We start from the raw sequence: 27,134 nt of genomic DNA, 5'->3' as shown, positions 1-27,134 counted from the left end.
ATTGTAACCTGTAATATAGGCCCTTATGGGACCCCCGGCTTGGGGCCCCATAAGGAGAAGTCAGTCCCCACAACATAGTATTTCTTAGAAAATGGTCCTTAAACTGTATCGAAAACAAGGCCACAGAATTAAACACACCTTCATCCCTGTACTTCCAGCTGGGGACTTTTATTGATTTCCATTTATATTCATAACTGCATTTATGTCTAACCCAGACATTATGCCTAATACATTCCTAACCTTAACTTAAGGATATGGTCTAAATCAGGGGTGTCAAACTCCAGTCCTGAAGGGCCGCTGTCCTGCAGTTTTTAGATGTGCCACAGGTACAAAACACCTGAATCAAATGGCTTAATTACCTCCTCAGTTCTCCAGAGCCTTGCTAATGACCTAATTATTCTATTCAGGTGTAGTGCAGCAGAGGCACTTCTAAAAGTTGCAGGACCCCGGCCCTCGAGGACTGGAGTTTGACACCCCTGATCTAAATCTTACTGAAATAGAACTGAAATAAAAGAATATCCAAACACACACAGAGACAGTGAGAGAGAAGAGAGAAGTAAAAAAAATTGTGTCTAATTTCAAATTGTGTCAGCACTCGGTGAGTCTTTACAAGCTAGCAGTCAATAATCTAATAAGGGCCATTAATGAAATACCTGCTAAAAACCAGACTGCTGATCAGTTTTAGTGTAATAATATGACTTGGCAATATAGAAATAATTTATATAGTAAATTACATGGTAACAGTAAAGTGAAAAAGTACATCACTGACTGGTTAACAGTTTGTTGGAGTAGCTTATGAAACCTGTTGGAAGAGGAGGAAGTACTTAGAACACGTCACTGTTTTCTTCCTGTGGGAGTTTCTACAGACTCTCATTCTGAACAGACCAGCAAATGATGGGTGTAGAAACACAAAATCATCTGCCTATAACAGAACCTGCAATGAAATCAATCATCAGCGTGAGATAAAACACCAAATTACATTTATCCTAAGCTTAAGAAAAGACAATGATCATCATCTTCTGCTTACTGACCAACGTTGTTCCAGCTTTAGGTAAGATTGTCAACTTTGTTCATATAAAAAGGTATTTCTATGTATTTTACCACCGCAAATCTTTATCTAAAGACCACGCTGAACTACTTTCTTGAAATTGATTTTTTAAGGTAAATTGTTCACATGATTTAACACTAATATTACATCTTTGACCCGTTTCAACAGGAGCTTCTCTCAGCGATCAGGTCCATCAGACTCCGGCTGATATGTTCTACGAACCAGGCCAGCCTGCCGTTATCAACTGTTCACACAGCATTGATGGCTACGATCGGATCCTCTGGTACAAACTCTCAAACGGCAACCAGATGCAGTTCCTGGGATACATGAACGTAATGTTTGGAACTCCAGAGCCAGGAGTCAAAGTGAACATCAGTGGCAGCGCAAACAAATACGATCTCTGCACTCTGACGGTGGAGGATCTGAGCGTGAGCAGCAGCGCCGTTTATTTCTGCGCCGCTAGATACCACAGTGCTTCACATTAATGCTCCCCAGCACAAAAACCTCCAGTTTAATCTTTTTTGTTGTCATATCTTATTGCAGCTGTGTTGCTTCCTTTCATGAGGTGGCGGTGTATCGTCACAGACTGCCTCAGCGCCTAGCAGAAACTGAAGCTCCTCCTTCGTGAAGATGGTTTGATAAAACAGGCACTCAATCCAAAATCAGTAGCAGAGCAACCGTCACCAAACGACAAAGAAATGTTGATCACCGTCATCCTGAGTATTTATTTCAACTGGGTTCTGCTTCCAGGTGATTTTAAGATTTTAATATCTACATTATCTGTACAACCAATTCATTCCAACAGTGTATTACAGTATCATTTCTCTTCTTTTTCAACCTTTCCAGGTTCTTCTCCGAGTCAGCAGGTGTTTCAGACTCCTACAAACATCTTAAGTGGATCAGGAGGGATAGCCAACATCAACTGTTCACACAATGTTCAGAACTACAACCAGATCTTCTGGTACAAGCAGCAGGCCAGCGGGCTGCTCCTGCTGGGATACGTCTACTACACGGACCTCTACCCAGAGAAAGGGCTGGACGTAAAGATGGCCGGGAGCGCAGATAAAGATAAGCAGTGCATGTTGACAGTAGAAAGACTCGACTCCAAAAGCAGTGGGGTTTATTTCTGCGCTGCCAGTCGCCACAGTAACACAATCCATCGGTTTGTCAGCACAAAAACCTCTCAACCAGGTCTGCATGTGGGCCCCCAGACTCAAAGCCACGGAAACCCAGAATAACTAATTTGGCGTTTCATCTCACATTGACAAACTATTTCACTGGAGGTTCTCAAATTAAAGTGGTTTTAAGATGTTTTTCAAAGAAAATACGTAAATATATTATGTACTGGTTGAGGCAGTTCAATAAGTACACGTTTAGTTTAGTCCTAAAGATTTGTCTGTTCTAGAAATAATAAGAAACTGAATAGCTGTGCAGTGATCTTCCTGTATCTCAGAGAACACACTTTAAAATACGTTTTTAGTTTCTAAATTACCAATTAGCTTAGCACCAAAAAACATAAAAGACTTGTTGTCATAGCGACCTTCCAAACCTCTCAGGTTTTCTGGTTCCGGTCCACTCTGCACCCCAACCAGAGCCAGACATGGAGAAACAGCATTCAGCTTCTATGCAACACAAATCTGGAACAAACTTCCAGAAAACGGCAAAACAGCTGAAACACTGAGTTCTTTTAAATCGAGGATAAACCCACCTGTTTATAGTTGCTTTTGTCATGATAAATGGAATATCGGCAAAGATATATTTGATCTATATTTACTTGATTCGACCAAATGCAACATTTATTGCTCGTTTCAAAACTGGCGACTGTATGGTGTCTTTATGGTGTAAAGGACTTTAACTGCCTTTTTGCTCAAATGTGAAATACATGTAACCTTGACTTGTTGATCTGTGATTGGTTTCCTTATTTGACAGAGGAGGAGCCACAGTAACTCCTCTCACCGTCTCAGACTGGAACAGGTCTTCCAGGTTTGTTGTGATCCAGATTGTTTGAGCTACTAAGATTAAACCAACAGAGAAAAGTAAACATCATGATCGTCATCTTCTGCATAATCTGTCATCTTATGTTTGTGTCAGGTAATTTTTTTCCCCCGCTTACAATCATTCTGATTTAATGTGTGCAATTACAGTTTTATCAATTAAAATAAATAAATTAAATCAACAGGTTCTTCTCTCAGTGACCAAGTCCACCAGAATCCTTCTGAAAAGTTCTACAAAACCGGAGATAAACCGCAAATCAGCTGCAGACATGAAATTCAGGACTACACCCGGATCTTCTGGTACAAACAGTCGACGGACCACCAGATGCAGCTCCTGGGGTACATGAACGTCAACGATGGCTATCCAGAGACAGGAGTCAAGGTGAAGATAAATGGAGGAGCAACTAAAGGGGAAACCTGCAGTTTAACAATCGAGGGAGTCGACACGAGCAGCAGCGGCGTTTACTTCTGTGCTGCTAGTCAACACAGTGCTGCATGTCTCTGCTTCTCTGTACAAAAACCTCCAAACTGCAGATTTCTTTCATCTGAGGCCAGCAGCTTACCGATCGTTACAGCTGCTTCATTACATCCAGTTAACGTTATCCTGCATTTCTAAAGCAGACATGCAGAAGGTGTTAAACAACAACTATCACTAGGAAAAATAAAACTGAATAGTTTAGATCTAAATCCAGTTTGGAAAGACTTAAAGGCTTTCCGCAACTCCACTCCATCCAATCTGACCAAGTTCAAGGTATTTTGCAAAGTTGATCAGGAAAAGATTTCAGTCTCCAGTTGTTTAAAGCTAATAAAAGCCAGAGGTGAGTACTCAAGAGTAGCACTACTTCAACATATTTTTACTCAAGTAAAGGTGAAAAGTTGCAAGAAATTCAAGTAAAAAAAGTGTTTGGTAAAAAGGCGACTCAAGCACTGAGGAACTGATCAAAGCATTTGATTTAATATTTGGAAATTGCATCCTCAGACGGACCAAAATATAAAGTTAAGGGAAAATTTGGGTGTTTTAAGGATCAAAATGTAAATAATAAACATTACAAAATAATATTTTTTTCTATATCAATGTATTTGAATATTAAACCATCGGTGTGTGTCTGTGTCTGATGAACTTTTGGTTAAGACAAGTTTGCTCTTCATTCAGTGAAGTTACTCACAGTGGGTGAGAGAACCAGAAATGTTATTAGAAACATGGAGGCAGTAAATAAAGTTACCAAACAGAAGATGGGAGTCCAGTCTGTTTTATGAGTGAAGTGTTTGCACTACTTTGTGTTGCTTTATTATATAAAATCCCAATTAAACACATAAAATTTTTGTAGTTGTAGTTTGAAAAAATGTGAAAAAGTTCACCGGACATAAATACGAGAAATGCGAGAAAAGTTTGTTTTGCAAATATATGCCTTTAATTTGGAATTTTACAGCGATAATTTATGTTAAACTTTATGTAGTTTCACATCCTACCACTAGGTGGCAGCATACTACATTGAGGCAATACTGCAGTTTCAGTGTTGAGAAGAACAGTAGACAACTTGCCTCTTCTGGGCTTGGATGCCTTTAGGTTGACGTTGGATTTATCGTTGCTGTATTGACTTGACCAATTACAATACAATGATTCTTTTCTTTTATATCAGCTTCGATTTTTTTCTACTTTCAGGTAAAATAGTTTCTAAATTTTGCTACAGATATTTTACATTCTGTGCTGTGACGTTTAAAGACCTTTCAGCTCAAGGTTTCCGTCTATCAGTCTGGTTTTGTTCTCTTTCCCCAGGTTCGTCTCTCAGTGACCAGGTCTACCAGGTTCCTGATCACATCCTTGGAAAGCCGGGGGAATCTGCCATCATACGATGCTCACACGCTATACCAAACTACGACCGGGTCCTCTGGTACAAACAGTCGACCCAGCTCCAGTTCCTGGGACACATGTACAAAAACATGGAAAATCCCGAAGCCGGGCTGGGTGTGAAGCTGGGTGGGAATGCGGAAAAAGACCAGAACTGCACATTAACCCTCGAAGTCCTCAACCCAAACAGCAGCGGAGTTTACTTCTGTGCCGCTCGCTACCACAGTGCTTCAACTTACTGCTCCTCAGTACAAAAACCTCCCCTTGTTTCTCTTTATTATTATGACTCACACTGTCACACAACTCATTCTAATGAAATGTCTCTCTCTCTCTAAAAGGGGAGGATCTTCTTGAAGCAACAGTATTTAACCTCCCTCAGAAATTCAGTGCACCATTCTTAGACCACATGAATGGAAGCTGACAGATGGAATTCAAAATGATATCTCAAGTTCTCATCATATTTATATTCTTTTTTTCAAAGAAGCAAGGTATTACTCCGAAGCATCCGATTGGACTTTTACGTTTGTTGATTCAAACACTTAAAGAATTCCTGAATGTCCTTCTGTCTCCTCACAGTTCACTGCCAGGACGTCACCCAGGAACCATCAATCAGCTGGAGTTTTAAGTCCAAGTCCGCAGAAATGAAATGCAGCCACAAAAAACGTATCACTCATACCCAGATGTACTGGTACCGACAGCGACCAGGGGAGACCATGACCCTCGTTGTGTACATGGTGTTCGGTGGGCAGCCAGACTACGGAGAGAACCCGCAGAGCAAATACTCAGCAGTCATAGACGCCATAGAGACCGGAGCTCTGACTGTGAAGGACCTGCAGCCTGATGACAGCGGCGTGTATTTCTGTGCTGTCAGCAAACACAGTGATGTGAGGAAATACAACAGCTGAACAAAAACCGACTGCCAATAAAACAGTTCATCAGAAACCCATGTCTGCACTGCTGTGACTCTCCAGTAGGTGGCAGTGAGGCTCAATAAATGAGCCTCACTGCTCATACAAGAAGAATTGAGACACTTTTACAAACATACAAACTCTCAACAGGAAGGGTTTCAGATGGATTTGAACCACAATTTTCAGCTATAAACGGCCTCAACTATTCAGGAAAGGTTTGGGGAATGTTTGTGATCAGTCTCTAATGTTGGAACAGAAAGCTTGCCGTTTCCACTCCGATTTATCCCAAAGGGGCTCCACCACTCTAAGTTTAAGTTCAAGTTCATTTCTATTCACTTTAAATATCTGGAGAAGAAATTTGCAACACACAGTATTTTTATCCTATTTTTACATGAAGATGATTACCGTTAAAGTTTATCAGAAGGTGAAGAAAAGATGGATGTTGTTTTCTGTTCTTATGACTTTACATTTTTCGGCTGTTTTCATAAATCAACATGGCAACAAACAGCCGCATACAAATAATAAATTTAAATAATAAATATTTAAAGTTTTATTATTGGAAAACACATCATACAAAACACATAAGTTTCCATTTACTTTGTTCAAAAAACATCGGCATTAAGCTTTGAATTTAAACATTCTCTTCCTGAACTTTGATCGACTACTTTGACTTGGTGAGGTGGGACTCGTCACTTCCGCTTCCTGTTGAGCTACAGGTTGACTCCATCACTATAAGAACATCATTCATCATCACCTCTGAAACTCCAGAAACCATCAGCTACACATTCAACAGCTGTTCAGCAAGAACCATCCAAACAAATGTTCATTTGAGCAAGAAAAATGAACCGGATCTTTATCTTCTCTTTCCTTGCAGGTAAGTTTTTCTCCAAAACAGGAACATCTTACGGTTTGTTTCCCCAACAAGAATAATCAACATCTTCTCTCCCATTCTCAGGTCTCAGTTTGGGGCTTGAGGTCCATCAGTCCCACTCTGATCTCATAAAAAAAACTGGAGATAAAGTTCACATTTTCTGCACCCATGAAAAAACCGACTACAGAGTGATGCTCTGGTACCAGCGGTTACCTGGAGACACGGCCATGAAGCTCATCGGATATTTGCACTACGACAAGCCATCTATGGAAGACAAAAATGAAAAGGACTTTGAGATCTCTGGAGACCTTGGAGGGGATACGGCGAAGAACGGATCCCTGACGATCCAAACTGTGAAACAGGATCACTCTGCCGTTTACTACTGTGCTGCAAGAGAAGCACAATGGCAGAAATCCTCTCTGCACCTCAACAAAAACTGAGCTGTTTTATCATCAGTGGTTGTTATAGAAAACTGACACCTGCTTGTGGTTGTAATAACTCATAAAACTGCGTGAAAGCAGAGGATTTAGATTTTCTGTTCAGAATAAAAACAGTAGAATAATCCCATCATGGCTTCAGAAAAGCCTCAGAATTGTCTGTACAAAACTTAGGAGTCTTCCGACCACAATCACGTTATATCTCAACTATCCCTTCAAAATAAAGGGACAGTTTACAGACCTTAATAATCTCTAACTTTGATTATTATTCTCCATTAAAATTTTTGAAATCACATCTCTGCCTCCGGTTCTTCCTGCATTTGGGTCCAAATCCAAACCAACCATGAGACCAACACAAATGTACATGATACTTGTCAGATTTATTATATGCCTGAAAAAAAGTGTTTCATATGTTTCTCACATGACATAACAGTGACATCACATCCAATTTTGTACTTGTAACCTGACAAAATGTGAAAAAATGCAATGGATTTGCTACACATTACCTGTCAAAACAGGATAAGTTGATTGTTCTGAACTGGCCTTTGCAGTGAGAGTGTGCATGTGCTGTGTCTCTGTAGAGACGTTTCCACTGGCCTTATAATTGAGCAAATTGGAATTATGAAAAAAAAATTTTTAGTGGAAATGACAATTTCAAAGAAGCTTACGTTTTTTGATAAATTTATTGCGCTATCAACATTTGTATATTTTGCAAAGCTGCAATGGAAACAGTTTTTTCCCACCACACAAGTCACATGATCAACAATCAGATGTTACTACTGGCGGAAACGACAAATGGAAGTGGTAATATGATGATGGCGCAGCACATTTTAATAACTTATCGCCTTAACAGACTTATACACGTGTCATTTTAACTACGTCTCTTATTTAATGGAAATACCATAATTGAGATTTTTTTTTTTTTTTAGATCAGCAGAATGTCAACGTTTTGCACACATCTGTAATAGAAATGCAGCTAGAGTTGCCATTCAGACTCTCACCTCTACTGTCACCTAATGACTGCTGCAGACAGACATCCTTGAACTCTACAAGAACAAACAGGACGATAAATTTATCTCTCGCTGGGGTTTGACTGGTAGGAGATTCCTTACAGTCCAGATCAACTGAATAAACTCTGTTTTCTAAAAATCCTGGGCATTAAGATTTGAAATTAGATTTTATAGAGAAATCTGCTCGAAAGTTGAACTTTGAATCTTTAGACTTTAAGGGGTGGTGCTTCATCATCGCTTCCGTTTCCTCTTGAGGATGACTATCTCTGTCGAACAGCAGCAAACCTTTCGGCTGCACACCCGACAGCAGACCCGAATGCTGTAGGACATTTCTAAGCAGTTCCTTTAAACTGAGGAGGAAACATGATCTGCATCTTTGTCTTCTCATGTCTTGCAAGTAATTTTGCTTCAGGGTATCATCTTAAATGATTGTTTCCTTAGGATGTGAAATCAGTTGTTAAATCTCTCCAAATTCTCTCCTGTTCTCAGGTCTCAGTTTGGGGCTTGAGGTCCATCAGTCCCACTCTGATCTCATCAAAAAAGCTGGTGATGAAGTTCACATTTTCTGCACCCATGAAAGAACCGACTACAGAGTGATCCTATGGTACCAACAGTCACCTGGAGACACGGCCATCAAGCTCATCGGATATTTGTACTTCAAAGATGCGACTATGGAAGACGGATACAAAAAGGACTTTGGGATCTCTGGAGACCTTGGAGGGGATACGGCGAAGAACGGATCCCTGACGATCCAAACTGTGAAACAGGATCACTCTGCCGTTTACTACTGTGCTGCAAGAGAAGCACAATGACAGAAATCCTCTCTGCACCTCAACAAAAACTGAGCTGTTTTATCATCAGTGGTTGTTATAGAAAAATGATTAAACGTCTTTCAAGCACCTGCTTCTGTGGTTGGAAAGAAGGAAGAGTCAACACACTGACTGAATATCTTGAGTCACTTTGTTTGAATTAAACATTTTTACCACCGACTGAAAACCTGCTGTTGCTCGCTACACACACACAAATACACACAAACATTTATATACAACTACATCACTGCATTTATGCGAGTTTTTTAATCATTTTTGCAAATGAAGGCTTCAAATTTAGTAATTTGAAACAAATGTTAGAAGCAATTTTTAGTATACTTTTTTTTATTATTAAGACTATAAATTATATAATTATGAGATATATTTATGCAATATTCCAAACCAAAGTTTATGTATTTATTTGCTCTGATGTTTACTTTTGATCCAGTTTCTTTTAATACTTTTTTTCCCCTTTACAACATCTATTAATTATTACTTTTATTATGGTTATTACATTTGACCTTTGTTTTATTTTCTGTTTATATGTGTTTACGCCAGTAGGGGGCACTATAAAGCAAAAATAAGGCACAAGTTTTGTGTGGCCTTAAAATTTTGTATAAAGATTTCTAATAAAAATATCTAACACTATTTAAAGAAACATTTTGTTCATTATAAAGCAGGAACCATAAAAGTGTCTGCTCAGTCATGTGACTCTGATGTCATTTCCTCAAGCCTCTTCCTGATCCTCAGGTGCTCTCATCCAACTCATCATCATTTCAGCTAAATCAGTTTCAGGAGCAAAATGATTTCATTTTTAATTCTCAGTTCCCTCACCGGTATTGTCTCATCTATCAGTTTCCCCATAATATCGTCAGTAAGACAGGGACTGATGCTCAGTTTTTTTGCTTTCAGGACCCAGTGGATTACAGAGTCATCCTGTGGTACCAGCAAATTCATTTTTCCATTGGTTTTAGCATTCAACAATTTTCCAATAAACAAACTCTTGTACTGCTTATTGTTCCCTGCTGACCATTCATGCCCCTCTTCCACTTGTACCTACTCAGCTTGGTTCTTCTTGGTTACCAGAGTTTTATACAAGGGTTAGAGTAGGGTTAGGACCAGAGACTGGTACGTTGTACCTACTTTGCTGGCGTTCCAAACACGATGAACTGGGCTGAAAACGTGACATCAGAAGACCAGTTTCTGATCGACTAAAAGGCGGAGTCACTGGTTCTGTCACAAGAGAGACTCCCTCACCAGAATCAGATCCGATTCAACAACGACAGAGTGAATTTTGGAGCTTAGTCCAATGCAAAAACCCCCCAAAAGCTCATCACTTTCTGTCTCTCCTTCAAGGTAAAGACAGCTGGTTTCTGGCATCCAACATGAAGCCATCTGTTGTCTTCATCACCATCACCTTCTGGATTGAAGGTATTGCTTGTTTATTAATCAAAGCAGTGTTCTGATTTTACCGTTTTAACTTGGTAAGGTAAATGAGTTGATTCAATTAACTCCTAAAAATCTAAGCCTTCAATCTTTTCTCAGGAGTCTACCTCAGCAAAGAAAAGCAAGTGTCTCAGTTTCCGGCGGACGTTCTGGTCCAACCGAACAACAAAGTCAACCTGACCTTCACTCATACAATCAAGAGCTACGACACAATCCTCTGGTATCAGCGCTCACCGGGAGACACTTCCCTGAAGCTGATCGGCTACGTCTATTATTCAAGAGTCACTATGGAGTCGGAATTTGAAAGCCACTTTCAGGTGAGCGGAGATGGAGAGAAGATGGCTCAACTTCACATCCTGAACTCGAGGCACCCAGAAGACAGCGGAGAATATTTTGGGGCCACACGTATGTACACAGCATTAAAAGAGAGAGACTCTCCCATACAAAAACCTTCAGAGTTATCCAGCTGGTAACCGCAGCCCAGCAGGAAACCAGAGACATGTGACAGCAAATGAAAGCTGAAGGGGGGAAAAAACCCAACAAAAACCTCATGCCATGAGTACCAATACCACCTAGAATCGGTAGATAGAAGACATTTGTTCATTGTTATGCAGATGATGCCATTATTGACTGTGTTCTTCCGACAGGACACTCATCCTCCCACAACCAGCTTTTAACTTGGTGTAGAGCAACTTATGCAGAACTCCTTCTGAAAGCAGATAAAACCAAGACGATGTCCTCCACCATTCTGCAATATTTAATATTCAAACACAAATATTTCAGTGATATAATTAATAACTGAACCACATATTCTGCTCTTGTTGTACAACGTCCGCCTTCATAAACTCTCTTGCAAAATAGTTGGTAAATGTCAGTTTCTTCTACAAACACGATGGTTGAAATGCTGATGGTATCAATTGATGTGTGACTGATTTAGTGTCTCACTGAAACTCTGTAATTTAATGTTGGTTTTTCATCTATTTAAGTTGTGAATAAACTCTTTTAGTAGTTATTAACTTATATGATCTAAAACAGACACATAATAAAAATGACTAAAAATGATTCATATGCAGTGGATTGAAAAGGTGCAGACTGAACTACTCAGCTTATATATACCTAGTTTATCCTTTTAAAATTCAATAAAAAGTAAATTGCTCCCAGGTAAAATCCACAAAAAAATCTCAGATTGGCATTTTGAAGTATTTTTGAATAAATGTTTTTTGTCATTTTTTGTGTTAAATTTGAAATTATTTGGATCTGGGTTTCCGTTTCCTGGGTTTATAAATCAATAACAGCTTTTAGTATCATCTCCTAACATCAGCTACCAAAACTCCTGCTGTTATAGGCTCTCAACCAATATTTCCTTAATTTTCTCATTTAGACCCATGAAACATTTTCTTAGCAGCTTGAGGATGATGATTCTGAATTGACTAAGTTGATATAAATGATATTGTCTTATTGTCAAACAATGTTGAAAATGTGGTAAAATTGACTAATTTGGATTATTACACACAATTCAAAATGTGTCTGTATAAGATTTGTTGGAAATTTAGCTGTTAAATCTGCACATTTCTAGTCAGAAAAGTTGATTAAAGTTTACCAAAATGAAATAAATCCATATTATCATCAATATTATTGGTTAAAATCAGTCGACTTCATCAGTGGCATGTTACTTGCTAAAACTTCATTTTGATTTTGCTTGTATGTTGGAAGAAAAGATACCAAGTTTGCAGAAGACAAAACCTTGTAAAAATGCAATAAATGTTTCAGTTCATGCTGGTAAAAATAAATTATTTGTTTAAATTCTGAGCTGGTGTTACGGCAGCGGCAGATTTTACTTCCTGTCATGTGGTCATATGACTTCTTGTTCAGTCGATCTCTGCAGGCATTTCAGTCAGATCAGCACCACCGATCGGTAACATGCTTCTCACGGTTATTTTTCTGTCCCTGTTGGTATCATCCGGTGGGTGCAGATTTGGATTTCATTGAAGAATTCATCCCTAAATTGAAATACATTTATTTATCCGAGCACGTTGAAACTCTCCTCTTCGTTTGCTGCAGGTTTCTCTGTTACGGTGCTCCAGTCTGCAGATCAGATCCTTTCCTCGGATGCTGATGCGACGTTGGAGTGCAGTGTGGGTGCCGGGTACTCCATGAGCAGCTACACCATGCTCTGGTACCGACAGAACCGCCACGGGGCTGAAATCCAGCTTCTTCTCACTGAATTTGAAACAACGGCTGGACGCTACCATTCGTCACTCGATGCTGCGAAAAACCATTTTTCTCTCCGTATTCCAGAGCTGACAGTGAACGACAGCAGCATCTACTACTGCGCTGCCAGGCACAGTGACGCACGCAGACCCAACACTCGTACAAATACAAGGGTGGCTGCGACCGAGGCAGGAAAGAGCTGTGGCTCCACTCATTTGGTTTCATGTGTCAGGACGTGATATAGGATATCTGTTCCTAACCACGCTGTAAAGTTATGTAAACCCTAACTTAAAGTGTGCAGAAACACTTTGTTGTAGATTTGCAGCCATTTTTAGGGAGAAGTGTTGCATGATGCAGTATTAGCTAACCTTTACCTGTCATACTGATAACCTTACATTTCACTTTTTTCACCAATTTTTAAATTTGGTCACATTAACATGTTTCAGATCATCAAAAAACATCACACAACAATAACCTGAGTAAATAGATAAAACAGTTCTCAGATTATTTAATTTAAGTAAATAAGTGTGTCCCGATACAACTCCCTCACTTCCAATACGATATCAATACTGCAGCTTTGAGTGTCGGCCGATATCGATATTGACCCAATACGATATCAGCATGTGTCTTTACTTTTATACTTTTATCAATGATTTTGTAATCTGTAATGCATTGATAAAGTGATATTACTCAGAAAACAATAGTTAATGGTAGGTATGAGAACACTGAAGTGCTTCTGAGATTTTAATGAAATAATTAAAAACTCGTTTTTTGGGTGATATCAGACCAATTTCTGATATCGGATCGGGACAATCATAAGTATAAATCATCTTTTCCATGTCTGTTTATTTTCTAGGGTTTTGGACTGGACTACAAGATCAAGGTATATTCTCTAATTATCTAGTAGCTGCAGAAAGCCATTAATGCAGAACAAACTTCTGTTCTGGAAACGTAACGATCTCATGTCGCGAATCCAGATTCTCATCATGCTATGTGTGACTTCTTCACACCCCCAGTTAATAAGGAAAGCATGTTGATTTTAGTGTGACGAAAGTCTTCTCTGAACCAATATCCCAGAGGTTCAGCTGAAGAGCTTTAGCTGCAGTTGCAGCTTGTTGGCCACTAGGTGTCTCCAGCTGAGCAAAGGAGCCCATTAAAGGCTCTCTGGGAAGGAATGAGAAGAGTCAGAGGTTATGTGAGCAGCAGAGGGTAAAGCTGAAGCGGTCGGCTCTAATTTTGTATCTCTATAATGAATGCAGCAAAGAATTTGGTTTTCTTCACAGTAATAATCTGTGCTGGTAAGAATATCTATGTTAAGCAGTAGAACAGCTAAAATAGTCTTTGATTCTTTAAAATAATTGTATTCTTTTGTTTTGCAGGTGTTTCCATTTGTCTTATAATTGATCAGCCTCCGTCTTTATTGCATAAAGTTGGTCAACAGTCTGTGAACTTAGAATGTAAACAAGACGATGATCAATACCTCAACATGTACTGGTACAGACAAATAAGCAATGGCAGCACTGAATTAGTGGCATATTCTGTCGGTAAAGATATTTCAACCATCGAAGCTCCATTCAAGGACACTAAATACTCCATGTCCCGTCCGTCAACGCTGAGCACCACGCTGCAGATCAACCAGGCTGAGCCTGGAGACTCGGCTGTGTATTACTGTGCTTCTAGTAAAGCACAGAGCTTCAAAAAGCATCGAGAGCAATACAAAAACCTCAGGAGAGCATTTCTATTAATGTCGATTCAAAATATGAAAGAAAAAAAAACATGTTCCTTTATGCACACTGTCATGTTTCTGCAGCACCACAGAGCAGATCAGATATGACGGCAGGTGTCAACTCTAACATTCAGAAACCTCCTTGACGTCTTACATAGTCATTTCATTTTGCTTTTCATGCTTTTCTTTTTATTCTTTTCTTAATTTGGTAGGGGATTAAGCTCAACAGATTATCTCACAGTGCCCTCTTCTGGCTTTCTGTATAATTACAGTCAAGGTAAGCAACTCGTTTTGGTGCTTTTCAAGACTAGAATGCCATATTGAAACAATTTCTCATTCAATTCGATTCAAAAATACTTTTTAGATCCCAAAGGGAAATTAAATGTTGCTCTAACTCATTTTAATTCAAGATTCTTCAAAGAGTTATGATAGCCAGTTATGAAGAGGACAGTCAGGGATGTCCATAATTTTCATGGTTTTATGAAGACTCTTCCTTTGCATCTTCATCTTTATAGGTCCCACAGGCGTCCCCAGAACAGAACCAGAACAGAACCAGCCTTTTTTTTTAATCAGCCTGTTGAGCCTTTTCAGGTCCGTACTTCTGATGCTGCTGCCCGAACAGATATGCTCTCAACAAGACTTATAGATCTGCAGCATCTTGGTGCAAACCTTGAAGGACCTTAGCTTCCTCAAAATGTCATCCGCTTCACTGTTGCATCTCCAGTCCAGTCTGTTGTCCAGATGAACATTGAGGTGTTTATATTCCTCGACCACCTCCACTTCTTCTCCCATGATGGAAATAGGTTTTGATTTCCTGTAATCCTGTTTCGCCTGAAATCAACAATCACCTCCTTTCTTTTGTTTATATTGAAGATGAGATGATCGTTCCCACACCATGACACAAAGCGGTTCACCAGATCTCTGTATTCAGCCTCTTGTCCATCTCTAATGCAACCAACAACTGCAGAGTCGTCCGAGTGCTTCTGTAAATGACAGAAGTTTATTTGTGCTGGAGGTCTGAAGTGTACAGAGTGAAAAGGAATGGCGAGAGTACAGAGCCCTGTGGTTCTCCTGTGCTGTTGATCACCAGGTTAAACACACAGCCTGTACCCTTGGCAACGCCTCCAAATTTATTCAAACGGTTTATGGATTAAATAACTGTAGGAATGTAATTATGAAATTATAATTTATCAGTATTGTGGTCAGGCTACTTTTCAAATATATAACGCATAGTTAAAGGGATGAGCGAATATAATTTAACAGTGGATTGTCAAAGCCAGAACACAGCATGTTCTGTGAAAAACTCTCTCAAAGTTTCTTCATTTTTGGACCCACTGACTGTATTACGTTATAGAAATGTTCTGTATTAATAAAAATCAGATTTTTTTGTCAAATGTTTTACTTGGCATCACTCTAACCCAGGGCTTTTCAATTCCAGTTCTCAGGCCCCTCTGCTCTGCATGTGCCTCTATTCCAGAACAGTTGATCCAAATGATTGCACGACCTCTTCTGCAGCCAGCAAGTACTGCAGAAGCCTGTTAATCACCCACAGATTCAATCCAGGTGTGTGGCAGAAAGGAAACACCTAAAACATGCAGGGCCGGGGATCCTGAGGACCGGAATTGATAAACTCTGCTTTAATCAGGTATGGTGCTAAATTGGGGCCATAAAGTTTCTAAAAAAAAATAAAAAAATTTGAAACTGAAACAAAAATTGAAACTGAAAAAAAAAGTTCAAGACTACTTTTCAGCCTCAATTTTATTTTCAGAATCAAATCTTTTCAAAGCAAAAATTCTGTGCAAATGTTATGGCCCCAATTTAGCTCCATACTCAGGCACCTACTTCAACCTCCCAATTCCTCAGTCTCTCATTTCTTTAAAAATAGAGGTTAGATATAAAAGTAAGTGAACCTGTTGTCTCTCTGCTGACTGATTGGCTCCAGAGTCGTGACCAGCTGACGTGTCACTTCCTGTTTACACCTCCAAACAAACAAAAGCAGCCAGCAGCTTCCTGTCCTCTGCTCTGCCTTCTTTTCTTAGCCGTCCCAGAAATAGCAGCAGGCAGCTTGGAGCTGCTCCAGCGTCAAGTCGGCCCGACCTCCACAGCTGCTCCCACAGAGACTCACAGATGGAGGCTGAGATACGGAGAGGCTGGCTGAGGGGGGCGGGGAGCGGGGAGAGACGGAGGCAGCAGGTTTTTGTGTGATGCTTTTTCACCGTGGGGACAGGGGGCCACGGTGATACAATCCTATAGAGCCGCCGTACAAAAACCTCCTCGCATTAACATCCATCATGTGGACGGCTGAGTGCAGCTCAGAGAGCAGCAGCAGGAAGCAGGTGGAGGTGGGCAGGGTGGAGGCTCAGCCAGGCTTTAAGAAACACTTTAATATGTAGAACATGAACCAGAAACAGCTTTTATTAACACGTGTTTGAGTTTATACATGGAGCCATCGGGTCATGTGTTCCTCAGGGTCAGAAATCACAACTTCTTTAAACGTTATGAAGCTCATCCTGCAGGTTTAACCTTCCTGATGATCTGGGTTATTACAGCCGGTCTGAAGGAGAAGATTCTGGAAAGTTTGGAGACTTTTTGGTCCAGGAGAGATTCAGTGTGACACTGGAAATGAAGCTTACTTTGGAAAAGGAACCAAACTCACAGTTTTAGGTAAGTTGGATTCTCACATGTTCAGGTTTAGATCAGATTTAAACATAATTTAAATCTCAGATGGGAATAAAGAAAAATATTTAGGGTTTAAATTTCGGATGTATTAACCTGAAGTTGAATCACTGTGACCTACACTGATCCTGCTTACTTTGGACAAGGAACCAAACTCACAGTTTTAGGTAAGTTTAACTCTTCACATGTTCAGTTCTCTTCGTTATGATGAAACTGAACAGTTCAGTAAAAAATGAAGGTCGAATCCGTCCAGTTTAAGTTCTGACATATTGAGCTGAACTCAGAGCACTGTGACCAACAGAGAACCTGCTTACTTTGGACAAGGAACCAAACTGACAGTTTTAGGTAAATATTTCAGAGTTTTAATGAATAATACTTTGACTAGAGCCTCTGTAGGCTGTATGAAGTTAAATCTGAGAGGCAAACAGGTTCATGTTCAGTATTGCTGCACTGTGACAATGCCAACGAAGCTTACTTTGGAAAAGGAACAAAACTAACAGTTTTAGGTGAGTAAGAGTTGCATTAAAAGTAGATAAAATCACCAGTTCTCTACAACATTAGCATAGAGACAGTGTTGCTAGTTATAGTTCAAGTTCAACTCGGCACTTTTTGACATTAAGCCGAAGCTCTGTGCCAACAACGAAGCTTATTTCGGTCAGGGAACAAAACTGACTGTTCTAGGTGAGTAAAGCGTCATTTTTAAGATAATTTTTAAAATCATATAAAGATCAGGAAGTAGTAAGCTTACAGATACATGTCTCAGATTGAAGGGAGGTTTAAATTTTAGTCAGTGAGATGAACAGTTGAATCCATTTCCATAGTAACATCCTGCACTGATCTGCTTCACTGTGATTCTGGTTACAACGAAGCTTACTTTGGAGCAGGAACTAAGTTAACCGTTCTAGGTAAGAAACCTCAAATAATTGAGGGTCTTTATAATAAAATATGCTTTTAAAATTTATGTTTTTGTTGTTCAAATTAGGTTATTTGACAGAACAAAGTCAGGAGAGTTTGAAGCAATTTGATAAAAATGAGGTCGCTGTAGCTTTAAATAAAAGCTCGAGGTTAAGAAAACTCCAGAAGGAGCCGATGTCAAATCAGAAACTTGAGCGGTTTTAGGTACTGATAGTCCACACTGTGACTCTGGTTATGAAGCTTTCTTCGGCGCAGGAACAAAGTTAACCGTTTTAGGTAAGAATCATCCTGAATAAGGTCAATTAAAAGTTAAAAAACTCAAGAATCACAGTGAATATAGAAATCTGTTTGGCTGGAAATAATCTGAATGAAAAGAATCTGCTGATCCGGCGCTGTGGAAAGTTTCAGCTCTGTGCTTTTTGGCGTGAAGCGTAAACACTGTGTCAGTACGAAGCTTACTTTGGTCAGGGAACCAGACTGACTGTTCTCGGTGAGTGAAACGTCTCAAATCCTAAAAACATGTTTAGATTTCTCTCATACCGAGGGATGCATGCCAACATTATTCAGAGTAGTTGTTGTTTAATGCAAAGGAAAAAGCTGCATTTGTTCCATAAAGGAGATAATAAAGATGTAAATTCACACAGCTGATGAGTTTTTAACACAGAGGAACAAGAAAACATGTTAAAGTTCATTCAGAGTTAATTAGAAAAGAAGTTGTAGAAATGAAGTTCTCCTCCCAAAAATGCAACTTGTATGAAATCAGAGTTTTCACATGATAAAAATATAAGTATTGGAAGGATTCATAGAGGCAGCAGGAAGAGATTTTGTTAGGTTTCCCTGGGGTTTTAGCTGGTTCTAAACTCACTGTTTTAGGGAAGAAACTCAAATGTATTATTTTTTTTTTAATTACTTAATTTGGTGGGAAATAGTTTAAATGGCACTTAGAAAATACTCTGATCTGGAGGGAAAAATACATTTTGGTGATAAAGAGTTTGTTTTGGGTCTAAAATTATGTTTGGGTGTAAAAGAGGTTAAAGACGGCAGCAGCTTTACCTGCAGCCGTTTATCAGTGTGAACAACTATGATCCTGCTTACTTTGGAGCTGGAACTAAACTCACCGTTTTAGGTAAGAAAAAGGGAAAAAAAAGGCCCATTTATATAAGTGTACAAATGATATCAATTAGTTTGATTTCTAATTCTTGTTTTTGGTATTTCTACATGAGTAGAAAATAATTGACTTCAATACAAAAAGACAGAAAGAGAGAAATATTTTGCCATTAAAAAAAAAAAAAACATCCATTTTATTCATGATTGATTTAAAGTTCCAAAGACGTGAAGGGATATGTCAAGACAAAATGTGAAAATAAAACGTCAAAGTGAGATAAATTAAGCGTTCTGGTTCTGGGTTTTCTACCTGTGACTGAGTGCTGTGCTCCGGCTCTTATCCTGCTTATTTTGGAGAGGGAACCAAACTCACAGTTTTAGGTAAGAAAAATTACCAAAAAGCATCTTTAAGTTTAAAAAAAAAAAACGGATATTAATCAAATATTATTTTAAAATTTGCTTAAAACAGTAGAAACTAGTAGATTTCGGTGAAAAAAGGGCACAGTTTTCATCTGTACTAACGGTTGTTAACCTTGTGACTATGAAATCTTAAGATTTTTGCCTTTTAAAAAACATCATGAATTTTACTTTTTTTTCCTCTGAATTAAAGTCCCAAAGGTGTGAGGGAATATGCTGAAAGAAAATCTGAAAACATAAGAGAGAGATACATTTTGTGTGTGAGCGTTCTGGTTCATGTAGAAAACATAAACTAGAGAATGTTGGGTTTTCTACCTGTGACTGAGTTCTGTGCTCCGACTCTTATCCTGCTTATTTTGGAGAGGGAACCAAACTCACAGTTCTTGGTAAGAAGAAAATACTAATAAAGGAGAAGACCAGGAATGATTCCTGTTATTGTTTCAGATTTTGACTGTTCAGATCTGAGTAACTTGTTTTATTTGATCTTTTAATAAACAAAAGATGGAGTGAATGTCACTGAACCAACGGTGAAACTCCTTCGACCTTCACCCGATGAGTGCAGAGACCAGAAGAAGAAAGAGGGCAAAAGGAGGAAGACCCTGGTGTGTGTGGCGTCTGATTTCTACCCGGATCATGTCACAGTGTTCTGGCAGCTCAACGGACAGAACATCACTGATGGTGTGGCGACTGACGCCGCCGCCAAGAGGAATGAAACCTCAAGACTGTACTCCATCACCAGCAGGCTGAGGCTGCTGGCCAAGACCTGGTTCAATCCTGACAATGAATTCAGTTGTCACGTCACATTCTATAATGGAACAGACTACACAAACCATTCAGCGTCCATTTATAGTACGTTATTTTCAGAAAATGAACCTCCTTCAGTGACTTTTTATGCTTCAGGTTTAGTAATGATGTTGTCATTTTCTTTTTTTTGTCTTTCAGCAAATGAAACAGATACAGGAATGACAAGAGGTAAAAAAAATAAAAATAAATCACTTTAAGTATGTTTACATTTGCTAACAGGTCGGCCATTAGCCTCCACAGCTCTAACGTTTCCTAATCTCCCCTAACAGAGAAATATTTAAGGATCAGCCAAAACGCCAAACTCTCCTACAGCGCCCTGATCCTGAAGAGCTGCCTCTACGCCGCCTTGATCTGCTTTCTGGTCTGGAAGCTTCAGGTCGGTCCTGCAGAGTCTGCAGCTTTAGCTAAACTTCCCCAATATAACCTGAAATTAGCTGTTAATGGTGTTAGTTTGAAACTGATGCAACCAGATTAGATTAGCAGCAGGACGGATGTGGAAACAACTGTGAGACAACAAGAAGAACAGAAACAGTGATCACCAATATAACTGACTGCAGATGAGAGGATTGAGTAAAAAAAAACAAACCATATTGGTGTATTCACATGAAGCCGTTGTATGATTTGATTCATAGAAAAGATCAAAATAAATAAATGACGTAGAGACAACAGTGGAACGACCAGGTTGGTGGATGGGCAGTGGTACATTATTCAAGTATAGTTTTACATAGGTGAAAAATAAATAAAAAATTTAAAATTGCCAAAAAATTTGCAAGAGCTTCAAAGATATTTCATGATATCTCAAATCATAAGATTTTTTTTCTACTTTCAAAAGAAATTCTAAAGAGGATTAAGATTTTTATTTTTAAGTTGACAGCCATTTTGATTGTAATTCATCTTAGGATGCAGCTTCTGAAATTCTGTTCTGGCTTTTTGGTTTTGGTGTGATAACCAGTGGTGGGTTTGTTTCCTGTTTGTTTTGCAGCGTTCACCAAAAAAACGGCACGAGTGAGAGACGAGGGAGGCGAACCTTCAGGAGAAACTTTTTTCCATTGTTATTTTTAGCTTCTGTAAATAAAATGTGTGAAAATGGCAGGTGGAGACGCGTTTCTGACCTGAACATCCTGATTGTTAAAAACATGCAGGTTTTCTTGGTGACATCAAAAAGCTCTCTGTGTTTTTGTTCAGCTTTTTCCATGTAATCTTTTCATGTATTTTCTCAATAAAGACACGCAAGCAATTCTTTTTGTTATTGTGATGATTTCATTCTCTCTCTTCTCATCACTTGTTCCAAAGATGTTGTCAGATATTTTGACTGTTTTCCAAGAAATCTTTTTTTTTCTCAGCATGAAGTTGAAACGTTTCAAAGAAATTCTGTTTAGTTTTTTAACTGAGTCATAATGAGATTTTTTGTTTTTTTTTTCAGCTTTTTGACTACTTCTTCATATTACATCTAAATATTCTAGTTTTCTCTGCATATAGTGAGATGGTTGCTATGGTTTCCGTTCTCTGGAGCTTTGTCAGAGAGAGCGTTCTGCATGTGAGAACAGGAAGTCGGGGTTCTGATGCGAGCTGCTGCAGAGCGACAGGATGCGGTCACAGAGCAGCCTGCTGAGAAACGAGCCTCGCAACCTTCGACCTTTACCACAACCTCCGGCTCTGTGACTGCACCTGCACCTCCTACACACACACACACACACACACGCTGTGTGTGTTGGAGCAAACAGCTGGCACAGGCTCCAGTTCTGTCTCAACCGAAGCTGAAAACCGAGCAGCTCTCTATATGTGTGTTACAGCAGCTGCAGTTTAAGGTGATCTGGGGTGAAACCTTGAAATGAGTTCATTTATTTTAAATGAATTTTTTTTATATACATTTCCCACTGTTTTGTGTGTTCAGAATAAATCCTAGAGATACATCTGTATATTTAACAGCGATAAACGATTTAATTGTGATGGAAAAAAATCAAAACTATTAACTTCAAGCTGTTTGATGCAAAGTTGCAATAAATAAATTGGTGAAAACTGTAATTTGTATGTTTTACATTTGCATATCCATTTTATTCATAATTTTTTTTCAGTAAGCTGAAACATTTTTATTTTACATTAACACTCATTTTTTACCATAAAAATCAATGACAATGTCATAAAAAAAAAAATTACCCGTAATTTTACAGCGGACTATATAATTTAGGATTTTTTGTTTTGTTTTAATTAACTTTTTTTGTTTTTTGTTTTTTTACAGTGTAGCTGTAAGACAACAGCAGCATTCTGCTGCCCATTTATATTTTTTGAATCATCCTTAAACATTTTACTTTATTTGTACTCATTGTGAGTCAAACCAAGAAGGAAATATCTGTTACAAAAAAACATGTTTGTTCTGAAAAAACAGGAAACAGATGTGAGGCAGCAACAAACTCAGGTTTTCTCTGACATATAGTCTAAATTATTCTCCTCCTACTAAAACCATCACAGAATATCCCTCCAATTCACTGAAACCTTATCAAGATTATTTGTGTAGCAAATTTCAGCAGGTCAAAGTGCTTTACATCATAAAAACATCATAATGTGAAAAGAATTATGAAAAGCAAGCAATAAATATTAAATTTTTGTCAAATGCCAGCATCAAATTCATTAGATTACAGATTATATTGCAAAACATCATTGTTGTTAAAATACCATGCAAAATAATTCACGGCCCATTAACTTTTTCACTTTTTGTCACATTATGCGACTTTAACATGAAGTGTAACGTTTGTAAAACATGCACGGTATATACAAAAATCTTTTCTTTTTTTTTTTTGGACTGGCTCAGCTGCCCTGATCAAATGAAATAAAATTTGATCTTTACTTTACATACAAACACCCAACATGTGACAGAAACTAACTGAAAACGTTTCTTCCACATGGACACGAAAGCTGGTTTAAAAATGTTGCAGAGTGCAAAAGCATCGAGAAAAGGGGTTGGACAGTGACTTTAAAACAACAATATTCATGTGTTAGAGTTTCCCAGTCAAAGTCCAAGTTTGACCTAACTGAGAATTGATGTTTACAGTTCAGATGTTTCACATACGGTAAAAACAGCTCACCAACCGTCTCACTGAAAAATGGGTTAAAGTTACAGTAGGTGTAAAGAAACGGACCCAAGAAGCCTTGCAGCTGCGATTACAGGAAAGGGTGGAGCTGCAAACAGTCTGTTCAGAGGAGGATGGATGCCAATTTGTTTTTTTGTAGAAAATGTTTTAAATCATATATTATTTTTCTCTCCACTTCACTGTAATGTCCTATTTTGTGTCGGCCTGTTGCATAAAATCCTGTAAGATGCATACAAAAACAGAAAAATAAAGGGTATTAATATTTTTGCAAGGAAGTATAATAATTATAAATCATTATGTAGTTTAATATATATCATGATGCGTCAAGAAAAAAAAACATTTTTCAGCATGTAACTAACATACATTTTAACTACAAGCTGCAGTTTCAATTGTAATTCTGAGTTCTCGTTACATTACTGATTTCTGTCACATCTGTGTAAAATAATATAGTTATATAGTTAAGAGTTTCATCAATCACAAGGTTACACAACATAGAAATTTTAATAGTACCATTGGAGCTAATTCTGAAGAATTTTGAATTAAATTTTCCTTTGGGATCAATAAAGTGTTGTAGCTTCATAAATTAGATATTTCACATGTTGAAATAAATAAAACTAAGTAAATCATGTAAATTTGGTTAAACTAATTCACTGCTACAAAACAGACAAAAGCAGCATTTAGAGTCTTACGAAACATAGGCGTGGTCTAAATAAGTTCACTTACTAACAGCTCAAAACGATTAAATTGGTTTCATAAATCCATTTTTAATTAAGTTGTATAAAAAATGTTTTGGCCGTGGCAACATGCATGTGATACATTCCCTCCTAATGGTTTAACCCCATATAAAAACAGGAAATCCATCAGTTTGAGCATCAACCAGTTGACACATTATAATAAAACAATCTTTAAAGATACTATTAAATCTCACTTTTGTAGTTGTTAATGAAGACATTTAGAAAAGAGCTTTAACTGGACAGATGTGGCAACTACTGTTGACGTTTGTTAGTGTAAAATAGTCAGATCAGCCTTTAGAAAAAAAAACAGGAAATAAAGTGAACTGTTCCATGTATTCTGGTTTTATATTTTTCTCTGCTTCCTTCACATGAACAGCGACCATTCAGAGCAACGGGCGCCCTCTGCTGGACAGCCTGCAACACTGCCGTCAATCAGAGCAACAAATCTCTGAACTTGAAGAGATTTTAGGTGAAGCTTATTTGATTTAGAGATGAACAAACTCACAAAAAGGAAATTCAATGCATCAGGAAGACAAGCATAATAAAAATAGTAACGTATCTCCAAGCACCAATAATAATATTTTACGATGTAATTGTTTACTAAATAAAGCTCTGCTACTTTCTATCACTTGTTTTTGTTTCTGTCGTCTTCAACATTTATATCCAAAATAAAAATGTTTAATCTGGTCAGGAGTCAATATATCACAATGCTAATCGCTTAACAGCCTAAAGCCAAAAGTGATTTTTTTTTTCTTAGATGTTTTCATTCTTCTCAGGGCAACGCTGGTAGAAATTTTGTTAAAGAGTTAATAGAGGAGCCATGTTGTGATGACTTCCTGAAGGCGGAGTTTCAGAGAGCAGGAGCTTCTTAAAGAGAGAAAGGGCCAATTTCAAGGCGTTAATTATGAAGTCAAATTTCTTTTAAGTCATATTTGCATTTTTTGTAAATGAAGGTAATAGTGACTTGATTGTGCTTTAAAATTGCACTCTTTGGAAAATACATGATACTGCCCCTTTAAAGAACTTTAACTTCTAAATTGTTTTCTCCAGCTGTTTGCCCACAAATCCTCCTTAATTGTGTAACGTCTATATATGCACCTTATTTTTACTCTGAGTCTGAAAAAAAACAAACATCAAAACAATTTTTTAGATGATAACTAAAAGTCAACTTTCTATATTTTTCTGCACATCATTGAACTGGCACAATTACAGCCATCATAGTGGATGGATGCTACAGCATACTGACAGCAGACCACAAAACCACATCACACAGAGCTACAAGGTGGATGTCTGGTGATTCTCCTCCCTGCAGCTCATAACAGCAGCTCCACACTATGATCAGGCAGCAAAACATCCTCGTCTCGGTTTCTGTCTTTCTCCTGTGGACATCAGGTGATTGAAAAGATAAAGATTTTTAAAAAAGAAATTATGTTTTGATCAACATTTTGCGAGACATTTCTGCTCTGTTCAACCCCAGGTTTTGTCGGCGGAAGCCATGTTTCCCAAACCCCGATGCTGTGGAAGTCTGTGGGTCAAGATGTAACGATGGAGTGCAGTCACACCAAGGGTGCTGGCTATTACCAGATGTACTGGTACCGACAGCTGCCTGGAGAAACCATGAAACTCGTCGTGTTCACGTCGACGGCTTCAAAAGACCACGACTTTGGAGATTTCAGTAAAGATAAATTCTCAGCGTCCAAGACTGAAGCCGAGAGAGGATCGTTCACAGTGAAGAACCTGAAGGCAGAAGACAAAGGCTTGTACTTCTGCGCTGTGAGTCAACACAGTGATGAAACCACATGGGAGAGACGAACAAAAACCTCCGAGCACTTCTCACCTCAGCTGGAACCACACACAGTCTCAGCGACACACTCCCGTATCCGACAGTTCGCATCTCTAGTGATGAGCTGACATTACACTCAGAGTTTAACTCACCGTAATGGAGTCATCTGGTTTTTGTTTTTTTCACTCACACTGTCGCTGTCTAATTGGAAACGTCTGCTGAATGTACGATGTCTTTTTTGTCATTATTATTACTCCTATAAACTCACTATGAACAAAGTGAATTTGGTAAGAAATCCAGAAAAACAAGGCCTTCGATGTTGAATTGTGTTTTGAAGTGCTGAAATTTCCATAATCACTACATGGATGAAAAGACGGTAATAGGAGGTTATCTGTTTGGAGAAGTAAAAATGGGTCATAAACAAAAGAGCATTATGATTATATTATGTTAAATGAGCAGTATTATGTATTTTCTAGCCACATAATACCATTTTATAGCACAATCAAGTAACTATGTTACCTTCATTTATTATAAAAATGCAATTATATAAAACATTACCAAAAAAATGATTTTGCCAATTAACGCTTTGAAATTGGGCCTCTGTCTCTTTAAGAAGCTCCTGTTCTTTCTGAAGCTCCGCCTTCAGCACACAGCCCATCACAACCAGTAAAATGTGCTGAGCATGTCAGTCCCTGTAGAGACAAACAGGAAGCTGCAGACACCATGACAAGACACCTCAGCAGCATCACTCTGCTGCTGCTCTGCTGCTGCTGTAGGTTGGACTCCAAACGTTTTATAGATAAGTTTATTTTCACGTCCATCTTTCTTAATTTTTTTTTTTCCTTTCAACACAGATTGTTCTCTGAGCAGTGATGTCCAGCAGGATCCACCGTCAATATTAGGAACTCTTCAGGGTCCTGCAACAATCACCTGCAGCCACTCAGTCAGCTCATACAACGTGATTCTGTGGTACCAGAAGCCGACTGGCGGCTCTGATCTCAAGTTAATCGGTCATACGTTGTATGAAAGTCCAACAATGGAGGATGAATTCAAAGGTCACTTCAGTATAAAAGGAGACGGCTCAAAGAAATCTGAGCTCCGTGTGGAGAAACTGCAGCCAGAAGACAGCAGCATGTATTACTGTGCAGCTAGTAGACACAGTGACTCAGTTCATGTCTCCCCCTCTACAAAAAGTCTGCGTGATGCAACATTCTAGGTTACCGAGGGAACCATCGTTCACCTGCTGATAACATGATACTCAACAAAACCACATGGGAGGAGAGCCTGATCATAATATGAGATG

At 38.6% G+C, this 27,134-nt stretch overlaps 2 protein-coding genes across 2 annotated transcripts; both read left to right on the top strand.

Annotated features, from left to right (window-relative positions):
• The first annotated feature begins 650 nt into the window (after positions 1 to 650).
• LOC145549971 (T cell receptor beta chain MC.7.G5-like) lies at positions 651 to 21,462 on the top strand. The gene is made up of 8 exons (XM_081603026.1): positions 651 to 1,051; positions 1,217 to 1,374; positions 3,386 to 3,521; positions 16,908 to 16,973; positions 19,923 to 20,270; positions 20,364 to 20,393; positions 20,495 to 20,601; positions 21,208 to 21,462. Exons 1-8 carry the CDS (start codon positions 1,006 to 1,008, stop codon positions 21,232 to 21,234), a joined length of 918 nt encoding a protein of 305 aa, XP_081459152.1. The 5' UTR covers positions 651 to 1,005; the 3' UTR covers positions 21,235 to 21,462.
• LOC145549966 (uncharacterized) lies at positions 10,058 to 12,012 on the top strand. Its single transcript, XM_081603024.1, has 2 exons — positions 10,058 to 10,357; positions 10,472 to 12,012. Exons 1-2 carry the CDS (start codon positions 10,312 to 10,314, stop codon positions 10,843 to 10,845), a joined length of 420 nt encoding a protein of 139 aa, XP_081459150.1. The 5' UTR covers positions 10,058 to 10,311; the 3' UTR covers positions 10,846 to 12,012.
• Positions 21,463 to 27,134: the final 5,672 nt, after the last annotated feature.

The sequence above is a fragment of the Poecilia reticulata genome, chromosome 22 (assembly GCF_904066995.2).
Source record: "Poecilia reticulata chromosome 22, P_reticulata-male-v2, whole genome shotgun sequence".
Classification (NCBI taxonomy): Eukaryota; Metazoa; Chordata; class Actinopteri; order Cyprinodontiformes; family Poeciliidae; genus Poecilia; species Poecilia reticulata.
The sequence above is the reverse complement of the archived record's forward strand: the minus strand, read 5'-3'. Positions and strand labels throughout refer to the sequence as shown.

Excerpts from the sequence above, each read along its gene's own strand:
- LOC145549971 (XM_081603026.1), top strand. The coding sequence starts at position 1,006 with ATGATCATCATCTTCTGCTTACTGACCAACGTTGTTCCAGCTTTAG. Across the intron at positions 3,522-16,907 it reads CGTTTACTTCTGTGCTGCTA|GAGAGATTCAGTGTGACACT; the intron begins GTCAACACAGTG and ends TTTTTGGTCCAG. Across the intron at positions 20,394-20,494 it reads AGATACAGGAATGACAAGAG|AGAAATATTTAAGGATCAGC; the intron begins GTAAAAAAAATA and ends CTCCCCTAACAG.
- LOC145549966 (XM_081603024.1), top strand. The coding sequence starts at position 10,312 with ATGAAGCCATCTGTTGTCTTCATCACCATCACCTTCTGGATTGAAG. Across the intron at positions 10,358-10,471 it reads CATCACCTTCTGGATTGAAG|GAGTCTACCTCAGCAAAGAA; the intron begins GTATTGCTTGTT and ends ATCTTTTCTCAG.